The sequence below is a fragment of the Salvia splendens genome, chromosome 13 (genome assembly GCF_004379255.2).
Source record: "Salvia splendens isolate huo1 chromosome 13, SspV2, whole genome shotgun sequence".
NCBI lineage: Eukaryota > Viridiplantae > Streptophyta > Magnoliopsida > Lamiales > Lamiaceae > Salvia > Salvia splendens.
In genome coordinates, this window is record NC_056044.1 from 10783209 (window position 1) to 10810341 (window position 27133).

Here is a 27133-nt window from a genome sequence, read left to right on the forward strand (position 1 = left end):
ACTTTTTTAAATTTCAATATTATTATTGAGTTTTCCCGTATCTGTGTCGTAAATTTAATTTCGTATTTTGTGTGATTGTTAATTATTTGTTTTTATAATTTTGTTTATTGTGACTAGGCTGTGGCTAGGCTATTGCTTGTCCAGTTGCTTGTCTTGATTATATGGGAGGAGGAGTTTTTAGTGCTGCTGATATGGCAGGAGGAGTTTGTGGCTAGTCTATGACTGTGTTATGGCTGGGCTATTTCTATTGAAGATGCTATAAATAAAAAAACACCAATCACATATGGGCGGTCTTATCAGTCGTTGTGCAGGTCATTATCTTCTTCCCTCCTCTATCTCTTTCCCACATACACACAGAGTAGATAGCATTTGAGACAAATGGTAAATTTGTGACAACCTACTAGTAGAATTTAAAGGGGTTTCAGAAGCGTAGGCCCTTTAGCATTTGTCAGTTTTATGGCATCTTCTATCTGTGCATTGTTGAACTAAACAATTGTTAGTGAGCTTCGCCGTTTTCATTTTCCTCTGTGTTATTCTTGAGTTCAAATTCTTTGCCATTTACATACTAGTATAAACATGAATATATGAAAGATAAATGGCTACTGAATTTGGCTATGGTTTTACCTTTTCATCTAGTCACTGTAAAATGAATAGCTGAAAAATGTAGGAAGAATATAGTTTTTGGCCTTATATGCTCATCGATTAGCTTAATTCGTGCAACGAGTGGTATAAACTAGATCATATCCTACTTAAATTGGAAACCAAATGAAAGTATTAGTTTTCTGGCTATTGAAGAAGTTTGCAAGGCTCATGTCAAGTAATAATGGTAATGTGGTCCATATAGTTTACTGCTTTTAATTCTGATGGGATGTTATCTAACTCTTTCTGGGTAAAATTGATGAATGTGAAAGTATATACTGACCAATTATGCTCAATCCGGCACCTTTAGTTTGTAAGTAATCAAGTGGTGATTTGGGTGTAGATGCCTGCCTTCTTGGTTTGGGAATATTGCTTTGTGCTTTGTGAACAATTGTTTTGCTTTCCCTTTGTTAATAAGCAATATGTTTCATATATGATGCAGGTCACAGCTCTAATCTTTATAATTGTATAATCGACGATGGCAGCTGCTGCTGCTTCAAGCTTGCAGATTGCAGGATCAAAACCCTGTATTTTTTCAGCTAAAAACATTTTAAAAGGAAAAGTGGCAGATATTGGTATTAAATCATTGACAGCATCGTGGGCCAAACTCTCCAGCGCCTGCCATGTATCATCTGCTCAACATTTCAACCGTCCCTTAACATCTTCACCTGCAAGATTTGACAAAGCAGTGACTAGAGCAATGTCTGAAACTGGTGAAAGCAAGGCTGCATCTGGGCTATCCATCAATCTGAAAGGTTTATTATCCTTTATCACCTAACTATGAATTAGTTAGGTGCATACTGGTAAAGTCGCACAGATTTATAATTTCCTTCAGACTCAAGCTTTTATTGGCCCGATCATAAATTAGGAAGCTGTTGTCTATAACCCTTTATACTAATATGGAAGAAGATTAATGAAGTAGCATTTAAATGCACAAGAGTTGTAAATGAATATAGCAGAGAGCGAGTGGGCAATACAATTTAAAACAACGATGATTATTCGATTATGGAATTAGGTTGCATTACTGGATATTGCCTTTTAACATCAGTAGGCACATACAGGTGTGGCCATGGTTGGTAGTGGAGCAACTCCCAGAATACAGTATATAAATTACGCACAATAACGTCTTTTTCAAGAACTTTGTTGTTTGAAGATATATGTTACCACAAGTAAATTGTCTCACTGACCTTACATTCTTCTAAAGTAATCATGACCCTTTTACTGCAGAGAAGGAGGAAACCAGAAAGTAAATGTGTAGTTAAGATCATTTTATTCTTACTTCTTGGTGACTCAAAACAGTTGATGGTATTAAGTTTACGTGTGAAATCTATTAGGTAAAAGAGCATTTATCGCTGGTGTAGCTGATGATAATGGATATGGTTGGGCTATTGCGAAATCTCTAGCTGCTGCAGGAGCTGAAGTTCTCCTTGGAACATGGGTACCTGTAAGTGGAATATCTGAAATTGCAGTCTCATTTCTCTTTGATATCGTGTACAGCTGAGTGAATTGACTGTAGAGTTTACTATACAGGTATTGAACATTTTTGAAACTAGTCTACGGCGTGGGAAATTTGAGGAATCACGCGTGTATGATCTTAATTTTTTATTACTCCAAGTCCAACATTGACTTTGACAAGTATGAACAAAATTGACTTTGACAAGTATCCTCAGCTGATGAAGATTTTGATTCAGGTTGCCTGATGGCTCCTTGATGGAGATTGCTAAAGTTTATCCATTGGATGCAGTTTATGACAATCCAGAAGATGTTCCCGAAGATGTGATTATGACACGTAGAATTTCACCGTTATCAGTGCTTTTGGACAAAACTGCTCATCTTGTTTTTATATTATGCAGGTAAAAACAAACAAACGTTATGCTGGATCCAGTAATTGGACAGTTAAGGTACTACTAGTTTTCTACCTTTTTTATAACACATGTGGCGACTCTCGATATTCAACTTAAGAATGAGGTCCTACCATACAATGCCTAGTACAAAAAGTGTATTATTGCTCTCACATAGTTGAAAGAACAGGTTCATGGCTCTCTGTAGGAACTATTGAATGAGCATTATACTCTGAGACTGTTTGATATCCTAAAGTTTATCATTTTCGTGAAAAGGTAGCTATATATGATCCTATGTGTAGAAATTGTGTTCAAATTTTGTTATTTCATGTTACCACCTTCGGTTTGTTCACTTCATAGGGTATAAGGCCATCCGCAATGGGCGGACGATGGCACGCCCGATGGCGCGCATCGTCCGCGCCATCGATCGTCCGCGCCCATTGCGGATACGGACGATAGGTCGCGGACGATCGTCGCGGCCGATACTAAGGGCGCGCCATCGTCCTCCCCATTGTGGCGTACACGGACGATAGGTCGCGGACGATGGCACGCGGTTTGGTTGTTTTATAAATAGAGTTCATTCGTTTTACATTTCATTTCACAATTTCACTTTCGAAACTTACATTTACATAATTACTACGAAATGGCTTCAAGTCCAAATAGTCCTATGTTTAGTGGAGATGCGCGTTGGCCGGGTACAGAACCCGGCCAATATCGTTCGTTCGACACCAACGCCCAATACGATCCCGATTTCAGTACGGACTCGTACGGGTTGTCGGACATGGAGCCGTCTCCAACCCGACCAGTCGCCCCCTCCCGACGTGACGCCGCAGCGGCCGATCCCGACCCCGCCGCGACCGCTTCCGCCCCAGCCAAAAAGAAGCGGAACCGGCAGCGGGCGCAGAAGTTGCCGCCTCCCGGTGATTGCGATGAGTACGCCCCCGGTCGTACAAACTACACCGACGAGGAAACTCTCATTTTGGCCCGGTGTTGGGTAGATATATCGGAAGATCCGATATTCGCGAACAACCAGAGGCAGTTCGCGTACTGGGAGCGCATCGCCGACCTCTACAATGCGGCCAAGCCGCCGAACGCGTACAAGCGCAAGCGTGAGCAACTCCGCAAGCACTGGGATCAAGTGAAGAAGCAAGTGAACTTGTACGCGGCGGAGTTCGAGAAGTGCGCGCGGGCACAGGGGAGCGGCGAGAGCTGGGAAGACGTGCGTGCTAAAGCGATATTGTCGTACCGGTCGATGTTCGGCGAGTTCAAGCACGAGGCCATCTGGACGCTTTTGAGGGACAAGCAGAAATTCCAAGGTGGAATTCTGCACACTAGTGCGCCAAAGAGGATGAAGACCACCGAAGTTGGTGGTTACACGAGCAGCGGCAGCGGCAATCAACCGGTTGACCTCAACCGGTTGTACGTGGACGACAGCGGTTCCGGCACACCGATGTCCTCCCGACGTCCTCCCGGCGTCAAGGCTGCGAAGGCCAAAGGGAAGGCGGCCGCGACCTCATCCTCGACCGCTGCAACCCCACCTCCGCTCCCGGAAATGCTCCCGCCCCAGGCAGCCGAAGTGTATTCGTCGTTGGCGACAGCGTCGATGGCGAGGACGTTGTTGGAGACGCACAAGGCCCTCAAGAAGTGTACCGACCCCGACGAAGCCGAATACCTCCGGGCATTGATAGATGAACTGCGTCGGAAGTTGGGAATTGCACCGACTTAGTTTTTTTTTTTGTAAGTTGAACGGTGTAACTTCTTTTTTTATTAATGTGTCCCCGTTTGTTATTTCGACCTTTTTATTTACTCGTTATTAATTGTTAGTTGAAAACATTTAAATCAATTAAACAAATAAATAAAATGATGATGTGGCGCGCCATAGGGCGCGCCTTAGGGCGCGCCTTAGGGCGCCCCACTGCAGGTGGGGAGGTAGGAGGATAAAACTGCTGACGTGGCGCGCCATAGGGCGCGCCTTAGGGCGCGCCTTAGGGCGCCCCATTGCTAATGCCCTAAGAGTAAAAATGAATAGTCAATTATTTTGGGTTCTTTGAAGGTAGAGTATACTATCTTTGTCTTTGTGGTTACTGAGATGTCGGTATGTAGACCTGTGATGCTTTCTGCTTTAAAATGTATATGCAGGAAGTGGCGGCATCTGTAGAACAAGATTTTGGCAGCATTGACATCCTCGTGCACTCGCTTGCGAATGGACCAGAAGTATATTTCCTTCAAAATGTTACTTTTAGTATGTATGACCTACTCACTACTCCTTATTCTAATAAAACTTTTTAAAAGTAGGTAACCAAACCTCTGTTGGATACCTCAAGAAATGGATATCTTGCTGCAATATCTGCATCAAGTTATTCATACGTGTCATTGCTTAAGCATTTCCTTCCAATTATAAACCCAGGTACATCTTGTTCAAAATCTTTTTTTTGCATCATTATAAACCCAACTTCCAATTTCCAATCTACTTCAATTACTCAAAAGTAACAAACTGATGGCTATTGCTTCAGGTGGTTCGTCAATCTCACTTACATATATTGCTTCTGAGAGGATCATCCCTGGGTATATTTTCTAGGTGTATCTTATTTCTTGATGTTTTGCATTTAATACTCAGTGGTAATTTTTAATTGAATACTGAAACAGTTACGGAGGTGGAATGAGCTCAGCAAAAGCTGCACTAGAGAGTGATACTAGGGTAACCTCACTAATGATGCTGAAGTTTCTTTCAACTTTTTATTCTTTGTAATCTCTTGCTCTCCTCTTTCTTGGGGTTTAAAGTTTTTGTTCATTTAGGTGCTTGCATTTGAAGCAGGAAGGAAACGTAAAGTTAGGGTCAACACTATATCCGCAGGTAATTTCTCTAACAAGTGATGCAGGGGTATAAAAACATGTGATTTTGGATATGCGGGTGTTGTGATTGTTTTTCTTTCAATCAATCATTGTGCGAAATATGGTTTACCGGAAAACTCAGGTCCATTAAGAAGCCGTGCTGCAAAAGCTATTGGATTTATCGATATGATGATCGATTACTCCCAAGAAAATGCACCCCTTCAGAAAGAATTATCAGCAGGTAACTCTTCATATCACCATTAAACTTTAACATTGGCTAGAATTATTTTGAATTTGCAGTTGCATAGTTCTTGTCTCTCAAATTATCAGTCACTTGATGGATCTGAAGAGTATGTATACTTACAGATGAGGTGGGAAACACAGCAGCCTTCCTGGCATCCCCACTTGCTTCTGCTATCACTGGTGCTGTCATCTATGTCGACAATGGTTTAAACGCGATGGGCGTGGGAGTCGACAGTCCCTTATTCAAGGACCTCAACATTCCTAAAGCCAACTAACGAATCGAGATCTTGACTAGGTTAGCTGAATGTAGAGGATTATTTCGGTCATAGCCGCGAGCCCCCTTTCCCCCTGGATTTGAAGTACTTGTTCCTAATTTAGGTGATTGAATCATTGAAATGTATCACATGAACTAAATTTTGTGATGTGAATTTTACTAGCAATGCTGTTGAATTCATAAATACAAATAAAAAAATAAATTAAAAAAATCCAGTAACATGATGGAGAACCACAGAGCCAGAAATGAAAAAATAAAAGATGCAGAAATAAATACTCCATAAAGCAGTCATGCGCCATTTGAGAAGGCTCAAGGGTCTTGCTTCATCTTCAAACTCTCTCTACGGCATTGGCCTTGGCTTCATCATCCTCTCCGACCTTAATACACTTGTACCACTTAGCACACCAGATGTAGATGACAAAATCGAGGGCGGTGAGCACTCCGATGAGGAAGTAGAATCTGTCCATGTGGCCTTCGTTGAGATTCTCAGGGATCCATCCAGGCATGTCGTTCCGGGCAGTGATGCCCATCACCATTTGCACGAGCAGGCTGCTGACAAAGTTTCCGAGAGATATGGAGGCCATGCAGAGGGAGCTTCCGAAGCTCTTTATCCCATCGGGAGCCTGCCCGTTGAAGAACTCCAGCTGCCCGACGTACATGAACACCTCCGACGCCCCCACCAGCACATACTGAGGGATCTGCCAGAATATGCTCAGGGAGCTGACCGGCTGCCCGGGCACCACCCTTTTCAGCCTCTCCATTTCAGTCAGCCCTGCCGCGAACATTGCCAGCATGCCGATGATCAGCCCCACCCCCATCCGTTGGAGCTCCGTCAGCCCCTTGGGGTTCCCGCTCAGCCTTCCTGCTATCGGGACCAGGATCTGGCGGTATATTCCTGTGCAGAAGAGCACGCTGCAGATGTCGAAAACCGACATGCTCGCGGCCGGGAGATGGAAACTCCCGATATGCGAGTACATGACATCTCCTTGCTCCACGAAGAGCGACGCCATTTGGGTGAACACCACCGAGTACACAATCGTGCACAGCCATATCGGCAGCATTCGGATGATGCATTTGGCTTCCTCCACCTGCGTCACCGAGCACACCCGCCATGGATCTAAAGGGCCGCAGCAGTCGTCCTCCGTCATGATTGCAGCCTTGTCAAGACACCTAAAAAGTACACATGATAACAAGTGATGGTTCATCCAAACTCCACATTAGTATTATATTGTCAGACAGGACAGCCAAATTGTATGTAACAAGTTTGATCATATGGAAAAAGAAAATGTTTGTTTATCGATCGCTTTACATACGTAAATTCATCAGTATGCCTGATCTTTCGGCTTCCTTTAATGGCGGATTGGGTTCCTTCAACCTCATACAACCCATCTCCTTCCGTGAGAGAGACCTTCCATTTCCTGCCGGCAGCGACGAATACCTGCGCAACGCGCGGTATAGGATTCCCACTTGGTTTAATGTATTCGTAACCGCGGGTGCCAGCCAGAAACACGATGAGCCCCACCACAGCTGAGCCCGTGGCTGCCCAGAAGCCGAGAGTCCACTTCCCGGCATCCTCGTAGTAGACCAAAATGGTGTTGGAAAACAAGGAACCGACGTTGAGGGCGAAGTAGAAGTAGCAGAAGAAGGCAGACTTGTCGTCGGTGGTCTTGGCATCGGATCCAATGAACTGATCCGCGCCGAAGGTGGCTAAGGTGGGTTGGTGGCCGCCGTAACCAAAAGCAACCAAGTAGATGGCCAGGTAGAAAATGGGTATGGCATATGTTTCCTTTGAGCCACACTCTAGCTTCCCATCTCCACAACCTCTTGGGCTCAGCAAGAAAAACCATGATGTGAGGGATAGTAGAATCAAACCCTGCAATGCAAATGCAAATTATATAAAGCTTAATTTAAGAAAATATGGTTTTGTTAGTTAATAGAAAGAATAAACTAAGATAGATGAACCGGAGAGAGAATGCCAAAAAAGGAGGTTCGAAAAAGGAATATGAATCATTTAACCAATAATTGTATTGCAATTATTTGTGAATTTAATACCATACATACCACAACAAGTACTGCTTGGAAAAGGGCGCAGGTGATATAACGGCCCCAGTACGAGTCGCTGAGGAATGCTCCGACGAGGGAGCACAAGTAGACAGTTCCGGTCCATATGCTCACGTTATTCGCTGCAGTCGCGTTGCTTTGCTCCATCACACGAGTCAAGAACAAAACTAGGTTCACCCCCACACCGAAGAAAGCTAGGGTTGTGAGTGCTTGATTGGCTTCATGCAAATGCAATTAATTAATCATAAGAATAAGAATAAGAATATGAATATGAATATACGAATGGTTGATGATAGGATATGATATAATAGTACCTAATAACAGAAATGCTGAAGTCCAGCTTTTGCCCATCAAACCCTTCTTTTTTATTATGATGTCTTCATTATTTTCAGCTCCTACTTCTAGAATATTATCCACCCCAGAGCCCTGCGATCGATAGATAAGACAAAACATGATAACAATATATATTTTAGGTCAGATATTGGAGTTATATACCCTAGCAAATGGACATGCATGTATATACATTAACGTTAACATATTAGTACTAACCTGCGGTTGATTCTCCATCGTAGTCAATATTAGGTAGCGAGGGAGATTATTCGAGCCAATTAAACCTTTTGTCTGTAAATCAACAACAATCGTAACCATATGTCAAAATTATGCACACAATATTTCATATGTTTAAAAATGAAAATAAAATACCTTTTCCTAAACTTGACGAGGGAGAACACGAGGAGCTCCGGAATGCCAGACTCCGGTGAGCCTGAAGATTGTGTGTCAGCTACCGGAAAGTTTGGAGGGAAGAATTCAGTGCCGGTGAAACCTATTGTCATTTATGGTGAGACGATAAATAAGATCGAAATAAGATATATTCTATAAGATGTGTTTTCTTGTTTTTTCGCAGAATTTCAGAGAAGAAAAACAATATGAGCAAAGAGCAATTGTTGGAAGTGAAGAGAGTGTGCTTTAAATAGAGACAACAAGTGTTTGGAAGCAAAGGTTGAGGTGTTGTTAAGCTTATTTAAAGCATGTAAAAGATCCTAATAAAGCTCCGGTTCTTGCTCTTCACCTTTAAAATCTCGTTTTGATTAGTTAAAATTAAATTGTTAGTTATGATTCTTTCACCTTAAAAATCTCAGTTTGATTGATACAGATCTTACTTCGACTTTTTTTTATCAATCAAAAATTAAGTTAAAGAATTAGAGAAAAACTCTTGTCGTTCATCTATTTCTCAATTCCTTTTTAGCCCATTGTGAATTCATTCCTTTTTTAGTGATTTTTATAGATGAAGATATTATGTTCTACAAGGTTTACCAAATCTGAAGCCGTTTTAAAAATCGGACTCTAGAGTTATTGGAGATTCATATAACACCTTAACCACTACACCACTTCCAATTCTGTGAAAGGAGATAGACTTTAATTAATACTATTAATCAACAAAAGTTATTATCTAGGCTAACTAATTTCATTGCTCCCAATTAACATAACTCATTTCTTTTTCACACTTATTTTGACAAAATAACAATAAATAAGTAAAGTAAGAGAGAATAATGTACTTTCTAGTGAAGTCATTTTTCTTTTTATTTAAAGTCAACACAATTCTTCTCACTTACTTTACTCTCTCTTACTTTAGTCTCTATTCATCTCTTTACCTTTTCATTTCATATTTTATTCTTCATTTACTTAACTCACTTAACATATTTTTTCTTAAATCGCGTGCTGAGAAAAAATGTCTCCAATATCGTGGAACGAAGGGAGTAGAAGAGACTCTCCTCTATATTATTCTCTCTTTTACTTTACTTTCTCTCTACTTTAACTATTTATTACTATCATTTTTCTCACGTTGCAAAAAAGAAAGGAACCATTTTAACTGAAACGGAGGAAGTAATATATTCAAATATTTATTCTTGCAAACTAAATAATTATTATTAAATAATTTATACATACATTTTATAATTTGCTATCATTTAATATTTATTTAATTACGTATGATTTTATTATTATTATTATACAATACTGGGGGTGTGTTAGGGTGACACCATGTTTAGAGGGACACCATAACACTAATCTTAGCCCTTAGATCTATAAGATGAATGTCTAGGATTGAATTGATAAAATAGAGTTCGAATTGCAGTCTTTCTTATGTGTTGGATATTGCAAACGTGGGTATTTTCCCAAAAATTTAAATCAGAACGGATTTGGTAATTTTTAAACTGCAAATACTACTTGGTAATACTGCAATATTCATAGAGTAACACTGCAATCTGGTAAGGTAAAAAACTATTACAAATGACGCAGACACGTAACACTACTATATTCATAGAGTAACAATGCAATATTCATATAGTAAGACTGCAATCTGGTAACAGACTAAAAATAGAGAATACCGATTTCGCCCTTCAGCATTTTTTTATGTTTCAATTTAATTAAAATAGGATGCCACATGGCAGCTCGAGAATCTCACGATCTTCAGATCTAACGGCCTAAAATGGTGGTATAGTATTACAATAAAGAGGGATATTAATACATCTCTATAATACTAAGTTTAATTATATTTATCATACACACAGACAAACACACAGTCACACACACTACACATATACTTAGGGTGGGTAAACGGTCGGTTCAGTTAATAACTGAACCGACTTGTCGGTTAACCGACCCTAAAAATTGGTCAAAAAACTGATCGGAACCAACCCGATCTTTAGTTCGGTTACTTAACTAATCAACTCAGTTACAACCAATCGGTTATTGGTTATAACCGAAATAACTGAATGATTCAAAGTCCCACACTTCAACTTTAAATTTTTACTTTTCATCAACTTTTGTTATTATTATTATTATTATTATTCCTATTTCCTAGTACACAAATTTGTTTAGGCACTTCAAAAGTTTAAACTTTAAATGATCTAAAACCTTGTCGACGATAATTAAGTAAAGTGATATCCTATTTTTTAAATAATATTTAGGCACTTTATTGACTTTGAGATATTATAAATGATAATGACACAAATTAAAATAGAGTTTGACAAAAACTTGGTAGTAAATTACATTTCCTTCTATTGTGACACCAAATAAAGCAGTGTAGAATCAATATAATATAAACATAAAATTTTAAGAGTATAAAAATATTAAAGAATTTTATTAATTAAATATATAATTGAAATTAAAATTGAATTTAATTTCAGTTATCGGTTATAACCAATAACCGACTTCGAGAAAAATGTCAAACCGGTACCGACCCGAACACCATGAATTTTGGTTATCGGTTAACCGACCGGTTTCGCTTCGGTTCTCGGTTAACTGAATACCCGAGAACTGTTTATCCCCCCTACATATACTACACACTCACGTGAATTCACTTTCATATGAATTACATCATTTTTACCAAACTAAGGATTTCCTCTGTAGAATTATACTTCAATTCTTTCAAATTCAATTTGGTAGAATTCTAATTCCAATCCAATTCAAATTCTACGTATCAAACCGACCTTAATTTCTTTTCATAGTATTTACTCTATTCCGCTGCAATTGAGACGTTTCATTTCAACAAGCAGATTAAGAAAAAAATGTTTATCCTATTACATGGAGAGAATTAAGTAAGAGAAATAATGAATTAAAAGTGATAATAAAGTGGGAAAGTAAATAAATTAGGATGAATAAAATAAAAAATATCCCCTCCGTCCCATAAAAATATGGGCAATGGGTATGGCACGAGAATTAAGACAAAATTGGTAAAGTAAGAGAGATGAGAAGAATGGTATGGTAAAGTAAGAGAGGGGAGGAGAATGGTAATTAAAGTAGAATTAGTGGATAATGAGACCTACATTATTAAATTGATATAACTTTCCACAAATGGAATGCATATATTTTTGTGGGACGGATGGAAATGGAAAGTGCAGATATTTTTATGGAATAGAAAAATATTGGGATAGAGAGAGAGTAGAAAACAAGTTAATTATTACGGAATGACTCGATGATGCAAGACAAGTTTCAAAATGCACTATATCTAAAACATCTTCAATTCATTATACTATATCTAAAACATCTTCAATTGATAAATTCTGCATTAATAAGAGCTTAATTGTAGGAAATGGAGGATAATAGTCCGAAAAACATAGAAGTAATATGAAACCTAAAATACAAGAGAAAATGAGGCAAAAAGGGGAACAAGTTGGAAGAATGTTAGTCTTTGAAACCCAAAGTACCCGACTTGGCAGTTCGGCCAATTTGCGAGCGTCATCAATTGTAATTCAAATAATTGATCACTTATGCTGCAGCCTTCTATAATTGTCATTTTGAAGTTGGAAGGCAGGAAACAACCTTCACACCTATCTCTCACATATATAAAAGCAAAGCCAAGTTCTCATTTTCCCTCCAAAGAAGCTCTCTTAAGTCTCAATAACCATTGGGTAAATTGAATCCAAATGGTCTCTCTATCAATTTATTTTATTGTCCAAAATGAGATTGTGTCATTTGTAATAATTCCATTGGTCAATAATTTTTTTATTTAACACTCAAATATCTTTTATATAGTATTAAATTAAATATATACATAATTATCAAAATTCATAATTTTCATCCTTCATATTTGCTATAGTTCTATCCAAAAAATCTCAATTTTTGAATTGATTCACCAGTGACATATTCTCTAATTCCTAAAATTTCAATATTTCCAAGATTATTTATATTTCAATTGTTGCAATTTATGGATTTTTTTTTGTTTTATTTTGTTCAGTTTTATTTTATGTATCAATAACATTATATTGAACAAAGTTTCGTTTTCTCTCTTTATAAACCTTGATTAACAGTAATTTTTCATAATTGAAATTGTAGAATGATTTCAAAAAATATAAATAAAAATTTGGCAATTGCCTATTGTTGAATTAAATAAATCATATATTTAAACATTTTATAGAGCATTAGAATGAAAAAAATATAAAAGAAAGATCGACCTAAACCAAATTAAGAATAAACGATGCAAATTTCAACTAAAAAGTTGGACCACACTTTCTTATTGTATAATGTATATATTCAATAATCTTAAGCTTTCATAAATTCAATTTCACGAAGTAAGAGAGTGTCCTACAAAAGATGTCAAACTTGTGGGACGACACATGATTTTAGGAGGTTTTGTTTGATGTGTTAGGTGGAAAGAGAAAATATAATATTTATATTATTGTGAGAGATAATTTTTTCTATAAATGGAAATGTGACATCTTTAGTGGAACAAACTAAAAAGGAAAGTGAGATATCTTTTATGGGACGGATGGAGTATATCAAATACTCTGCCCTACATGTATTTTAAAATTTGCAGGTTGATCGGTGACAAATCGTGGTGGGTGTTTCGACCAAGTCAATGAGGCCTTATGTTTGTTTCATGTACCAAGTGCGTTGTGGCCCCACACATGACGACACTCATTTTCACGAATCTGATATTACTCTATTAAAACTAGTTTACACAATAAAATTTTTATTTAAACTTGATTTGCAAGAATCTAAAGAATAAAGCTAAAGATAATATTTTTTTTTCTAAATATCAATAGAAATAATAATATTATAGTTTAACTGGTTATTCGAACCTAATCCAATCAACTCAAACTCAAACTAAAATTATCGGGTTCTTAGACCATCTCCAAGAGTATATTAAAACCTAAATGAGATAGGTAATTAGCTCTAATAGTACTCCAAAACCAATATCATTTTTGGTTTTTGTATAAAAATATCTATCTTTGGGTTTATACTAAACCAAAACCAATTTTTTTTTCAAATTTTGTGAGTAAAAAAGACATTATTGTTGGGAGGAATGGCCTAATTCAGAGGCACAACGGATAAACAAACCTCCCCAATTGCAAGAATATGATAGGAGCACAATATAATACTCCCTCCGTCCCATAAAAATAGGTGCAATGGATATGACACGAGAATTAAGACAAATTGGTAAAGTAAGAGAGAGAAGAATGATAGTTAAAGTCGTGTTAGTGGATAGTGAGGCCTACATTATTAAATTGATATAAATTTTCAAAAATGGAATGCACATATTTTTATTGGACGAATGAAAATAGAAAGTGCACATATTTTTATGGGACGAAGGGAATAGCATCTAATGTGGACGAATCAATAATATGATAAAGAGAAGCGATAATAGAAAATATCACACCAAGATTTTACATGGAAAACACTCTTCAATATGAAGAGATAAAAACCACGAGACCCACCGCTCTACCAAATCCACTAGCACCAAGGAGAGAATATAACCAACAAGTTTACAATGATATATAATCCTTAACAACACAACGAAGGCACTAGACACAACTTCAAAATAGAGTTAATAAACATCTCAAAACTGTAGTCACGTTCAGAAATTCGTAACTGAAGATCTAACCGTTCAAATTCAAATGAAGCCCCACGAGTCTTCTACCTCCAGTTAAAATTTTAAGTCGATCGGACAACGTTCGGACCTCCAATCAAGACAACCCGAGACTGCGCAGTGCAGAAACTTGGAGAACTCTTTTCTCCTTCTACATGTTTTTCTCTCTCTTCTCTTAATAATGGCAGCTCCTATACTTTTGGTAGGTATTAATAAGTTCTCCGTTAACCTATTTAAGTAAATAAATGGGCCAATGCCATATGGGTCTTTTTTTCTACAAGTTGGGAGTCTAACCCAACAATAATATAAAGAATATTTTTTTTAATTTTGAATTTAGTTTATATAATTTGAGTAAAATAACATCACATTTCACTAAAATGAGTTTGAGTTTAATGTAAATGTTTGGAAATGCTATTAATGGATTAATGGAGAAGAATACAAATCCAATAAAATTTAATTGAAACCATTAATATTCTGGGTATCTGTATTAAATTTTTGTATTGACGGAAGTATAGAAGATAGATCCCTCCAATGCTGAAACATGGTTGGGTTTGGCTCATTGAATACGTAATAAACAAAATATTGGTCAGCAAACGGAACGCTTACGTGTCGTAACATAATTGGCAAGAAAATTCTAGAAGTCTGGTGTATTCTCTTCCGTTCACACTATATAAGCCTTAGTTTTCCAGACCTTCGAAATTTCGCTGCGAATATTATTTTCTGTCGGTTTTGTGGACATTCTTTCCTCTTTCTTCAGGTATGCTACATTGTGCTTCTTTTTTCTTATGTTTGGTTTCTTTAATTTATAACTTTGTTCGATTGACTGGATTTCCTCTCTGAAAATTGAAGCACTCGCACCTTCTTCTCTTCATTTTTGTATGGTTTATCCGAGATTTAATTTGTAATTGATGTACTTTTGAATAAAGATATTCAATGTGATTATAGATCAGATCAAATAGAAGCCTGGGCGTTTGTCTCGGAATTACTGTGGGGAATTGCGTATTAATGTGGATTTTTGAATAGAGATATTTAATGTGATATAAATTTTGCGTTTTGGAGAAGTTAGGGGTAATAATCTTCTCAGTGTTAGTATTTTTATCGAATATAGTCTTAGAATTGGGCTAAAATTGCAAGTTGCGATTTGCTGGTTGACATTTTCTTGTGTTCCTATTGATGATGCTATAATAGATTGCCTAGATTAGTTATTTTATTTGTTTCAATATCTTTATCATTTTGATTGATTCACATTCTGTTTCTGCCTAGATGATGTTTGATTTCTTGTTCATTAAGCTGCTATTATTTGGTTTATCCCCAATTTGGTGCATCTTTATGAAATATAGAAATTGGACATCAAACAGATAGACATCAGTGTTTTTGTATGCTTGCATATTATGGATCTACTTTGAAGCTTTTTGTACAGTTTTTGCTTGTAATCTCTTTATGAACTTGCATTAATCTTTAGTTTGAAAGTTGTTTTTCCTTTAAAGTTTATACAATTTGATTGATAGTTCCAATAAGCTTTATGGTGCATTGGTGTTGTTTGTTACTAATATTCAGCATTACTGATTTGTTCCCTTTACATTCCCCTGAACCTAGCTTGATCTCAGTGTCTATATTTTTGTAGGTCAGCCTTTCATCCTATCTCAAGTATTTTTCAATTGGACTGGTGAAAATGGCTGAGGTATGTCTTGTTAGACTGCATGTGATCTATTAGTGAATTCGTAATCATGATCGACTAAAATGGGCAGCTGTGAAATGGTTTATAAGCTTACAACTTTTGTAAACATGCAGGATGGTTACAAGGTCTCTTTGAATGTTTATGACTTAAGCCAGGGCTTGGCCAGACAACTGTCTACAACATTTTTGGGGAAGCCTATTGAAGGCATATGGTAAGAAGGTTACAGTCTCAAAATGTTGAATTGGCTGTTGAATGTGGATGCCTTGATGTTTCTTATCGCTAAAATTGTTATTGTGATTTTTCAGGCATACCGGAGTTGTTGTGTATGGTAATGAATACTATTTCGGAGGTGGCATACAAAGTGCTCCAGCTGGTTCAACTCCATATGGGACACCGATTCGTGTGATAGATCTTGGCACGACGCATGTGCCTCAAGACGTATTTGAGGTGTACTTGGACGATATTGGTCCACGATACACAGCTGAAACTTACAGTTTGCTGACTCATAATTGCAACAACTTCAGTAATGAGGTTGCCCAGTTCCTGGTTGATGCTTCGATACCAGATTACATCTTGAATCTCCCAAATGAAGTTTTGAGTAGTCCGATGGGTGCTGTCATATGTAAGTCACTCCCCTATGATGATATATATGATTTAGTCTCTCCTTTTTGTTCCCTTCTTTGAAATTTGCTTCCCATTCTCTCCCTACTTATTTGAATACTTAAGTAGTGACAGAATGTTTCCCTGATGAAATGGGTTAATATAAGGCTTATGAGCTACAAAGCTAAGGAATTTGAAATTACTTTCTTAAGTATAACTATCATAAATGCATCGTGGTAGTCAGTTGATTCTTACTAATAAAAGTTTTGAAGATGCTGTTTGCATAAGATTTGGTGCTAGGAAAGTACTAACTTTGAAAGCTTACATGCTAGCAAAACATGTGCTCTGTTTCATGGTAGGAACCAAAAGTTTTAACACAACTAAAATTGAAGGAAGAAAAAGGCCTAAAGAAAATAACTACCGCGTAACGTTCTATATTTTTTTTGATGTGCAGTGCCAATGATACAGAATCTCGAGGGCACTTTGAGGGCCGGTGCAGTTCCCCAAGCTCCTCAGTTCAGGCATTCCGCGGTTGCTGGTTCAAAGCAGGCGGCAGTTTCTTCAAAGCCAGCTAATGGTAGTACCATCCAATTGACTAAGGCGAAAGTTGAGGATGATGCCAGGAAATCTGAAGCAGAATTAACAAAAGGTGTAGATGAACAGACGCAGACCAAAAAGGTGTCCTCTCCTAACGGAGCAGGAGGTGCTGTTGGTAGAGATCCACTCGGAGATGCTCGGAGCAAAGTCCAAGAGGAGATCAGCAATGAGTTTGCTGCAATTATGGCCACTGGGGATTTGCGTGCAAGTGAGGCGGCAGCTCTAGCAACTAGGAGAGTGATGCAGAGATACGGCCATATGACCACAGCACAGAGTTGAAGATTGAGAAGACTATTATTTTCCCATAAGATTTAGGAAAGCCATTCGTCCTGGGAATTGATATTTGGACCTTATTGCGATTATTACATAATACTATAATTTCTTAGTTTTACTTGGTTGACATATTGTTGTATGGAATCTTCACTATTTTAACATTTTACTATGCCCAACAGATAACACCAAACAGCTACTTTTTTTTTCTCTTGAAACGAAATAACTGTTTATATTACATGTATTATACTTTCCATAGCAAAAATCTATTTAGCAGCATCTGAAAGGTGATTGTGAGCATTTGTTGTATTTCTAGTCTGCAATTCAAGATGGGCTTCTCTAGTTGTTGAAAGAGTATCTGAAGGGAAATTAAGGCCAGTGAAACCAATCAACACAGCAACAGCTCCAACGTAATCCAACGGATGAGGTGTGATAAGGCTAATTTCATGCATAGGTCTAGGGGGTAAATTCATACAATTATAAGGTCTAACACATGTTTTAAGCCAGATGTGTAGAAGAATTCACCAGGTCGAGGAACAGAGAACGTGGATTCCAAGGACCATGCAATTATGGTGAATGAGTGAACAAATTCGGAGGAAACAGCTAGACGGAGGGATCGTGAAGCTGAAGGGCAGAATGAAGATTTCTGCGAAGGTTTCTAGAAGATCCTACCGCGGCTATATAAGGAAGGAAGCATGCAATCTGGAGGGATCCTCTCGGTGGGGACCTCAGTAACATATTTAGTTTGCAGCTCACTCCACTTCTACACACTTTTGGGTTTTGATGGGGAAATTGTAGGGCAGTTCTGGGTCACTGGTTGCGAGTTAGTCGTCGGAGTAACACCGTCCCCGTGGAGGGCGAAGAAACAATTTAAATCGCTTTCATTTTAGTTTTCTGTCGTGAATTTCACCGAGCTTCGTCGTTCGGAGCTCGGCTTTTTTACTGTCGAATTGCTTTAGTTTATGAAATTTCTGTTTTCCGCCATTACCGAGTTCTGTTGATTTCGATTATGGGTGTTCATTATTTTGCGTTTGTTGTAGTTGCTGAGTTGGGTGTTTGAGTTTTGTGTTGGTTGACGAGTTTGGTGAAATTGCTGGAATCTGGGGGTTGATCGAAGTAGATCTGGGTGAATCGGGAACCAGGGAGTTGATGTCGCTGGCTGCTTGGGTTCGGATGACTTGGATCCGGAGTGGATTGAGTTTCCGACGTTGGATCTGAAGAGTGATTGAGACTTATGCCTAACTTTCATGTTTTCATTTCATTCCGCCTAGTATACGTAGATCTGTTCTATTTCCGGTTGTTTGCAAGTTTCCGGCGTCTGAATTTTTACATTTTGTTTGAATCTCGGTATATGCTCTGTTTCTTCCATCTTCGTGTTTGATTTAGTTGATGTGATGCATGTCGTTGTCAGTTAGATGCTTTGTTAGTTCCGTACTTGATATTTCTGGAAGTTGGTTCCCAACCTTTAGTTGTGTCTGTTTAGCTATAGTTGGTAATCGTTTGCTCTATCTAGGAAGTAGGTTTAAAATTCTGTAGTTCTAAGGATGTCGAAGCATGCCTGTTGTTTACAGTTTACTAGGTCTAGTGTCTAATTTTGCGCCTAGGTCTAGAAGTAGAATACATCAACCAAAGTTTGCGTGGCAGCAGTCGTTTTCTAACCAAAAAATCTCTAGATGTTTTCTTGCACGTCCATCTTCGTGGGATCGACCCCTTGCTTCCCTATACTAGTCTATTGTATAACGGGTTGAGGGATCTTTGAAACGCAAGAGTTTGTGTGTCCATAGCTAGAGTCTTCCGTGTTGCCTTGAGTTCCTAGACCTAGTGTTCAGTGGATTCAGTTGACTTGGCAGCTCGATCTAGGAATTTATCATACACACGCTCACACGACAGCAACGTTTTCATATGGCGCCGTTGTCAGGGATGGAAGGCATAACTTGTGATTGTGTCTAGAGAATTTTGGCGTACATAATTCTTAATTTTCTTTCTTTCTTTATTTTCAGTGTATGAGCAGAGGCTCGCGGTTTGGATACTGTGGAGGCTCATCTGAGTGGAGGAACGATCAGTTTACTAGGCAAGTCAAGGACTCAGCATCTACAGTCACCACCAGATCGGGATTATCTACGGGAAATCCATTTCCGTTTGGTTCAAAAAGTGAAGAGGATTGGAACTCGTCAGGAGGGGAGGATCCTAAATCGTCTTCGGAAACAAGTACAGAGGAGGAAGAAACAGGGGTCATGGCGAACATAATCGATCTAGATCCGGAAATCGGCTCGCTCACTGCTCATCTAGACGGAGAGCCGGCTCAAGCTATAGTTATGAATCCGTGACAGAGGTCCATTGAGATCAAGACGAACGTGCTCGGCATCCTACCAACGTTCTCTGGGCGTAGGAATGAGTGTCCGTACGAGTTCCTAAATGAATTCAGCAAATTGTGTAGCATTTAGAAGTGGCCGAATGACGCAACAGAGGAAAACTATTGCTTGCGCGCAGTTCCTTTTGCCTTGAAGGGGGAAGCCAACACTTGGTTATTAAGGTTACCCCCGGATTCTATCAGTACATGGAGGGACTTTAAATTGGAATTCCTAGATTACTTCTTTCCGTCGAACAAGACGAACGCTCTCAAGAAGGAGATCATAGAGTGCAAGCAGGAGTATGATGAGTCTCTGAGTCAATATTGGTCACGATTTAAGGGGTTGCTAGATGCCTGCCCGAACCATAGGATGATTGAGGCAGAGATTTACTATCTGTTTTATGAAGGCGCAAACCCTGAGTCAAAGGATTTGTTGAACTCCTCGAGTGGAGGAAATTTTACAAAGAAGAGAGGAAGTGAAGCAAGAGAAATTCTGGGAAAGCTGATTGAGGCGAAAAAGGCATACGATAGCCCAAGGAATTTTGTGAAGAAAGGCTCAGCGTATGCGCTGAGGGAGCAGGATGAAGAGAGGGTAGAGGCAAGAATCGATAGGCTTGAGAAGGCACTGTTGAACGCCATCGAGAAGACCACACCACCAACCTCACAAGAGAAGGAGAAACCTCCGGGTCTAGGAGATAGTCAGTTTCAGCGATATTATGGACCCCAGGAAGGAGAGTACCCGGCTCAAGTTAATGCAATGGGGAGTTGGAATCCCGATGGAAGTTGGAATCCAGGGAGACAGCGAGATGCACCCTGGAGGAATCATCCCAATTTCAGATGGTCGGACAACGACCAGAGCCAGCCAGCACCACAACAGAACATTCACTTTGTACCTCAACCGAAGAGGCAGAGTAACTGGTCTGGGAGAAATCAAGAGGGGCAGAGCAACTGGAATAGTCGGAACCAGAGAGATCATCCGAATTGGGGGAACAAGAACCAAAACCCTCAAGGGAATTCTTATGTACCACCACACCAGAGAAACTTCCAAACCACCTATCAAGGGCCAGGAAACCAGTTCAACAATAGTTCGGGAAGTCAAGGGAACATTCGCCAGAATAAAGCAAGTGGTTCGAATGCAGGTCCAGGGTCTAGTCAGTCCAATTCTAAAACACCGAGGAATCTGGATGAGATGGTGCATGACCTCGTAAGTTCTCAGCAGCATATGCAGAACAACTTGCAGTCGAACAATGACGTAGTCCACAAACTTCAGGACGCTCAGCAAGAGCAAAAGACAACATCGGATATGCTGGCAAAACAAATGTCGCAGATAGCTACTTCCTTGAGCGAGATGCGAGGGAATGAAGGCAAGATTCCTGCCTCAGTAAGGATGCCTGATAGAGCTAACATCAGTCTGATCACTTTAAGATCCGGAAAAGGGTATGAAGGTTCAGAGATAAGGACGAATGAGGAGACAAACCCCGCAGGAAGCAAATCTGAGGAAGCTTCGCTCCCGACCCCAACTAAGGTTCCTTTCGCCAAGGAACCTGCCGACCCTCCTTCGTCTAGCGAGTCTGATGAGGACGAAGTGCCTAAGGAGATATTGAACTTTGAGCCAGAAGAGGTCTGGCTAACCAAACAGCTACTGGAAGCAATGAAGAAGTTTGAGGACCCCAAGAGAACTGCTACGTACAAGGAGAGATGTAGTTCTGGTAAGTTGGCAAAATCGGGAAAGAGGTATGTGCGGGAGGAGTTGAAAGAAATAGCTTCTGACGACGAGTTCCGGCAGTATATAGATGCGATCGGGTTCGATTGGCTCCTGAAACACAGAGAAACAGAGGTGCCGACAGCTTTGGCATGAGAATTCTTTTCTACTTTCCGTTTGAAACCAACCACTGACTTGCATGCCGATTCTATCACTTTCCGCCTATTCACCGTGGAGTATGAAATGAGTATACGAGAATGGTCCCTCCGAATGGGACTGTTTATGCGTACGAAGGACGATGAAGGGCTATGGAATGATCGGGTGGTTGGAGCGCCGAAGTTTACACCCGGTTTCAAACCACAACCAGCTTGGGAATCCATCACCCACCCAAAGGTAGGACAGTTTAAAACAAGTGTTTCAAAGGGGTTTCATATTGAGAATCGCATACTCCGATTTGCTCAGACCTTCATCAGCTACAATCTCATAGGGACTGTGAACTCAGCCTTGACAACGGCGGATTTATACTTTACTTGGTGCATGGCCACGGGAGTAAGAGTGCATTTAGGCTACTGGTTAGCCCAGGCATGCCACCAAATGACTGCCAATCCTTCCCGACATATGTACACGTGTCACCTTTTATGGGCTTATCTTCAGAGGAACATAATACTGAAGATCGCCAAGTCAGCCCCTGAAGTGGTTAGGTGTGAGCCCCAGAAGCCTTTAACGTCGACTATTTTTTCAACAAAGAGCTGTTGTACATGCACGGGAAGGAGGTGTGTTTCTATGAAGTCGACCGGTAAAGCGAGAACCAGAAGTTGTCGAATCTACAGCTAAGATTGAAGTTGAGGAGATGAGAAAGGAGATAGGATGGATGAGATCAGAAATTAGGATGGTCAGAGAGGAGATGGTGGCCCTACGGGGTAGTATGAAGGAGTTGGTGGGGATGTAGTCGACCAACAGTGGTCAGATGAAGGAGGCTGTCCAATTGATGATGATGATGACCAAATGGTTGAAGGAGAATTGCTCCGCGCCCCAGGCGATATTGACTACTGGACCCAGCACGGTGTCCACCCACCCTGGGCCAGGAAGTTCATCTCTACAGCGTCCTCCACCCGCGTCTAAACCCTTGCTAGCCTCGTCGGCATCAAAGTCCCTGACTGTGAAGAAGACATTGACCAGGCAACCGAGTGAGACAAAGCATGAGAAGCCGGATTCGCCAGCAAGAAAGAAAGCAAAAGTGACCCGACCTTACGTACCGTCCCTGTCTGGCTCCCGCGGGGGCCAGTCCGAGAATTAAATCCCCCATGAACATGTAACTTTTACTTTTCTGTTTTTCTTTTCTTCTTTCTTTTCATTTTATCTATGTTCTTTGCCCAGCATGCTTTATTCTGCATATATATGTTGTGCCTTCCCACGCTTAGCCCAATGTTTGATATAAGTGTGCGAAGATGTTGTTTTTGTTCGCATGTTTTAGCTTTTGTCTGTTACACTTCTCCCACTTAGCCCGATGTTCGGGCTAAGTGTGAGAAGTTTTTGTTAATATAGCATGTGTTTGTTATTTGTGTTTTCTGTGTATATCTTCTCCCACTTAGCCCATTGCTTGGCCTAAGTGTGAGAAGATTGTTGTGTATATACGTTCTGTTAGTTGATGTTTGGGTCTTCTCCACTTAGCCCAATTCTTAGTCTAAGTGTAAGAAGTTTGTGTTTTATTTATGTCTGAGATCTCTGTTTTGTTGTCACCACTAACTGCCGTGTTTTCCACCTCATTGGGATTGCTTGGGACAAGCATGAATGAAGTGGGAGGGGGAGAGCAGTTAGTGCAGTTAGTGTCAAGCATGTAAATAATCTGTTAGGTCTAAGAGTCTGTAGTTTTTTTTTTTTAGGTTCTGTGTTTGTGTTCGCATGAGCTGGTGAATATAATAAGGCAAGATTCCCTTAGTGAGAGCAATTGAAGATAGGATGCATGTCAACTTTGAGGCTTTTTTCCTTAGTAAGATGAATTCGGTTTGAATGAAGTAAGGAAGATAGATGATGCCTTAGATGACCTAGTTGTGAAGCCCCACCATAAATGTGAGTTATAAGCCTATACATTGTGAGCTAACTTGTATAAAAGGGGCCGCCACTGAATGCTTAGGGAAAAGAGTCGTAAGGAGAGAAATAAAAATTGGGTTCTGGAGGTATAAGCTGGACGAAGTCCAGGAAATGAGGTATAAGCTGGACGAAGTCCAGGAAAGGAAGAAAATAAAAAATTTCGGAGGTATAAGCTGGACAAAGTCCATAGGAAAATAAAAAAAATGGTAGCAAAAGAAAAAATTCCTAAGGGCAGGAAACAGTAGTAACTTGACCCAGGAAGCAAAAAGGAGGACTGTAGGAAAGCGAAACTCTCATAACCCGATGCATCAGTGGTATAACATTAACTTAAGAGTGATTCGATCCTAACATCCCTGGTGAGGAATGAGTGATCGAGTGAATCCAATTATTGGGAAGTCCATAGGCTATCTTGACGAACTGACAGACCGTTTAAGTGAAAGAAGGGAGGACGAGGATTTGAAGACTGTAGACAATCAGATAGAACTTAAGCTTGTGGGGACGATCGCCTAAAAATTGAAGCTAGTTAATGCTTATGTGTTTTTCTTTAAGTGTTTCGTTTTGAATCTGTAGTATGTCTAGGTCTAGTAATTGGAGTAGTGTTCGTGTCTTGTTTGTAGAGTCGTTCATGGGAACGGTGCATAGGTCTAGGGGGTAAATTCATACAATTATAAGGTCTAACAAATGTTTTAAGCCAGGTGTGTAGAAGAATTCACCATGTCGAGGAACAGAGAAGGTGGATTCCAAGGACCATGCAATTATGGTGAATAAGTGAGCAAATTCGGAGGAAACAGCTACACGGAGGGATCGTGAAGCTGAAGGGCAGAATGAAGATTTCTACGAAGGTTTCTAGAAGATCCTACCGCGCCTATATAAGGAAGGAAGCATGCAATCTGGAGGGATCCTCTCGGTGGGGACCTCAGTAACAGATTTAGTTTGCAGCTCACTCCACTTCTACACACTTTTGGGTTTTGATGGGGAAATTGTAGGGCAGTTCTGGGTCACTGGTTGCGAGTTAGTCGTCGGAGTAACACCGTCCTCGTGGAGGGCAAAGAAACAATTTAAATCGCTTTCATTTTAGTTTTCTGTCGTGAATTTCACCGAGCTTCGCCGTTCGGAGCTCGACTTTGTTTACTGTCGAATTGCTTTAGTTTATGAAATTTCTGTTTTCCGCCATTACCGAGTTCGATTGATTTCGATTAAAGGTGTTCATTATTTTGCGTTTGTTGTAGTTGCTGAGTTGGGTGTTTGAGTTTTGTGTTGGTTGACGAGTTTGGTGAAATTGCTGGAATCTGGGGGTTGATCGAAGTAAATCTGGGTGAATCGGGAACCAGGGAGTTGATATCGCTTGCTGCTTTGGTTCGGATGACTTGGATCCGGAGTGGATTAAGTTTCCGACGTTGGATCTGAAGAGTGATTGAGACTTATGCCTAACTTTCATGTTTTCATTTCATTCCGCCTATTATACGTAGATCTGTTCTATTTCCGGTTGTCTGCAAGTTTCCGGCGTCCGAATTTTTACATTTTGTTTAAATCTCGGTATATGCTCTATTTCTTCCATCTTCGTATTTGATTTAGTTGATGTGATGCATGTCGTTGTCAGTTAGATGCTTTGTTAGTTAGTTGCAGCTTTAATTCCGTACTTGATATTTCTGGAAGTTGGTTCCCAACCTTTAGTTGTGTCTGTTTAGCTATAGTTGGTAATCGTTTGCTCTATCTAGGAAGTAGGTTTAAAATTCCGTAGTTCTAAGGATGTCGAAGCACTGCCTGTTGTTTACAGTTTACTAGGTCTAGTGTCTAATTTTGCGCATAGGTCTAGAAGTAGAATACCTCAACCAAAGTTTGCGTGGCAGCAGTCGTTTTCTAACCAAAAAATCTCTAGATATTTTCTTGCGCGTCCATCTTCGTGGGATCGACCCCTTGCTTCCCTATACTAGTCTATTGTATAACGGGTTGAGGGATCTTTGAAACGCAAGAGTTTGTGTGTCCATAGCTAGAGTCTTCCGTTTCGCCTTGAGTTCCTGGACCTAGTGTTCAGTGGATTCAGTTGACTTGGCAGCTCGATCTAGGAATTTATCATACACACGCTTACACGACATCAACGTTTTCAAGGTGCAATCCCTCTCAATGAATCCACAATGATCGCCAACGGTACCTGAATTGAGAGACCTGCAGAAGCCACAGTGGTCGTCGTAAGGAGCACAGCCTTGGCCCATAGATAGTCGCTCACCACATTATTTAGTAAACCTGAATGTGGAAGTTGATGCTTAGAGATTGATATATGTAGTGAGAAAAAACAGCACTGCCAAGAGCAAAAACAGCATTAACATATCCAAGAAAAAAGCATGAGTAATGGAGGTGGGAGGAGCATCGAAATTATTATACCTTTGCCAACGATTAAACCAAATTGCTTTCCAGTGAGAGTGTTGAAAAGCCCAAGCTTGGAAAATGCAAGAATGAGAGCCACATGAAAGAATATGATGAAGTTGAGCTTTATCGTCTTCATCGGGCAATTTTTGGCGAATGAGAGTTATATAAGCAGCATAAAATGGTACAGATAAAAGAGAGATAAAAATCTCCGAGCACAGGATGTGAGGCAACCTCATTGGCTCCTGCACCCGAGTCTCCGAGGCTGACAATGATGACTCCTCCCATACAAAGCAGAACACTGATGAGCTTCAGCCAAGCGAACTTCTCGCCCAAAAGCACGAGCGCAACTAGAAATGTGAACAGACTGGATGCACTGCTCAGGATGGTATTGGACTATACACCAAAAGAGGAATCACATTAATCATAAACAAAGCCATGAGATATACATACACAAAACAAGAATACATCAAATTCCTTACAGTAACTGTAGTGTATTTGAGGGAAAGGTTAAAAGTGAGTTGTGCCATAAACCAAATGGGGCTGATCAAGATGCTGACTTTGGAAACTCTCCAATGCGTCCAACGCCTTTCCACATCCAACTCCAACCCGACTGCTTCAGCTTCAACTTCACCATCATTCGATATCTCGTTATTGGGAAGAAGAATAGCCTCTTCGGAAACCTTAGAGTCTTGCAATGCAACATCATTTCTCCTAATTAACCAAGAGAAAATGCTCCCATTCCTACACTCCAAATACCTCCCAATTTCTACTAATGGTATGTACACAACAAACAATGAATTGCAAATGTAGGTGACCAGAAACGGTGAAACGCCCTCGTCTACAACCGATTGGACAACGAAACTAGCTGCGGTCCATATTGTTGCAACTGCAAATATGTAAACCAACCTTAAAACCCATCTCCACCCTTGATCTCTCATCACCCTAATGTCTCCACAAAATATCTGAGCATCTTTTTATGTTCCAATATTGTCTTGATTCGGATATCTATATCTAATCAATGAACAATACTTTCAGTCAAGGCAATTTGAGACAGGGGATAGGGATAAGCTTGAGAACAATCAAAAGTAAATGATTATGGAACAACAGAATAAACCTAGAAAATATCTACAAATTTAGGCGAGGGCTATCAAGATTGAAGTCACAAAATTACGAGCAAATACGACATTTGTAGAAAAATCGTGAAGATAAATATTTGAT

The 27133-nt window shown here is 39.8% G+C and overlaps 3 protein-coding genes and 1 pseudogene across 4 annotated transcripts; 2 read left to right on the forward strand and 2 right to left on the reverse strand.

The window, feature by feature from the left end:
- The first annotated feature begins 302 nt into the window (after window positions 1-302).
- LOC121762717 (enoyl-[acyl-carrier-protein] reductase [NADH], chloroplastic-like) lies at window positions 303-5995 on the forward strand. 2 transcript variants are annotated; one of them, XM_042158681.1, is made up of 13 exons: window positions 303-381; window positions 1082-1394; window positions 1974-2083; window positions 2170-2225; window positions 2331-2415; window positions 2493-2540; window positions 4620-4694; window positions 4776-4887; window positions 4994-5045; window positions 5127-5178; window positions 5277-5334; window positions 5455-5553; window positions 5679-5995. In XM_042158681.1, the coding sequence occupies exons 2-13, from the start codon at window positions 1118-1120 to the stop codon at window positions 5828-5830; spliced, it is 1176 nt and encodes a 391-aa protein (XP_042014615.1). In that variant the 5' UTR covers window positions 303-381; window positions 1082-1117; the 3' UTR covers window positions 5831-5995. The 2 variants fall into 2 exon arrangements, with proteins under 2 accessions (XP_042014615.1, XP_042014614.1); XM_042158680.1 differs by having other exon boundaries at window positions 360-495.
- Window positions 5996-6131: 136 nt separating this feature from the next.
- LOC121762716 (protein NRT1/ PTR FAMILY 7.1) lies at window positions 6132-8820 on the reverse strand. Its single transcript, XM_042158679.1, has 6 exons — window positions 8593-8820; window positions 8440-8511; window positions 8205-8316; window positions 7891-8108; window positions 7143-7702; window positions 6132-6999 (listed from the first exon to the last, which is right to left on the reverse strand). Exons 2-6 carry the CDS (start codon window positions 8455-8457, stop codon window positions 6159-6161), a joined length of 1749 nt encoding a protein of 582 aa, XP_042014613.1. The 5' UTR covers window positions 8458-8511; window positions 8593-8820; the 3' UTR covers window positions 6132-6158.
- Window positions 8821-14860: 6040 nt separating this feature from the next.
- Window positions 14861-17598, forward strand: LOC121761116 (desumoylating isopeptidase 1-like). Its single transcript, XM_042156710.1, has 5 exons — window positions 14861-15017; window positions 15885-15941; window positions 16052-16149; window positions 16244-16560; window positions 16993-17598. Exons 2-5 carry the CDS (start codon window positions 15933-15935, stop codon window positions 17412-17414), a joined length of 846 nt encoding a protein of 281 aa, XP_042012644.1. The 5' UTR covers window positions 14861-15017; window positions 15885-15932; the 3' UTR covers window positions 17415-17598.
- Window positions 17599-17671: 73 nt separating this feature from the next.
- LOC121761115 lies at window positions 17672-26853 on the reverse strand (annotated as a pseudogene).
- Window positions 26854-27133: the final 280 nt, after the last annotated feature.

Excerpts from the sequence above, each read along its gene's own strand:
- LOC121761116 (XM_042156710.1), top strand. Across the intron at positions 16,150-16,243 it reads AAGCCTATTGAAGGCATATG|GCATACCGGAGTTGTTGTGT; the intron begins GTAAGAAGGTTA and ends GTGATTTTTCAG. Across the intron at positions 16,561-16,992 it reads TCCGATGGGTGCTGTCATAT|TGCCAATGATACAGAATCTC; the intron begins GTAAGTCACTCC and ends TTTGATGTGCAG.
- LOC121762716 (XM_042158679.1), bottom strand. Across the intron at positions 8,109-8,204 it reads TTCAGCATTTCTGTTATTAG|CCAATCAAGCACTCACAACC; the intron begins GTACTATTATAT and ends ATTTGCATGAAG. Across the intron at positions 7,703-7,890 it reads TCCAAGCAGTACTTGTTGTG|GGTTTGATTCTACTATCCCT; the intron begins GTATGTATGGTA and ends TTTGCATTGCAG.
- LOC121762717 (XM_042158681.1), top strand. The coding sequence starts at position 1,118 with ATGGCAGCTGCTGCTGCTTCAAGCTTGCAGATTGCAGGATCAAAACCC. Across the intron at positions 2,541-4,619 it reads CCAGTAATTGGACAGTTAAG|GAAGTGGCGGCATCTGTAGA; the intron begins GTACTACTAGTT and ends ATGTATATGCAG. Across the intron at positions 4,695-4,775 it reads CGCTTGCGAATGGACCAGAA|GTAACCAAACCTCTGTTGGA; the intron begins GTATATTTCCTT and ends TTTTAAAAGTAG.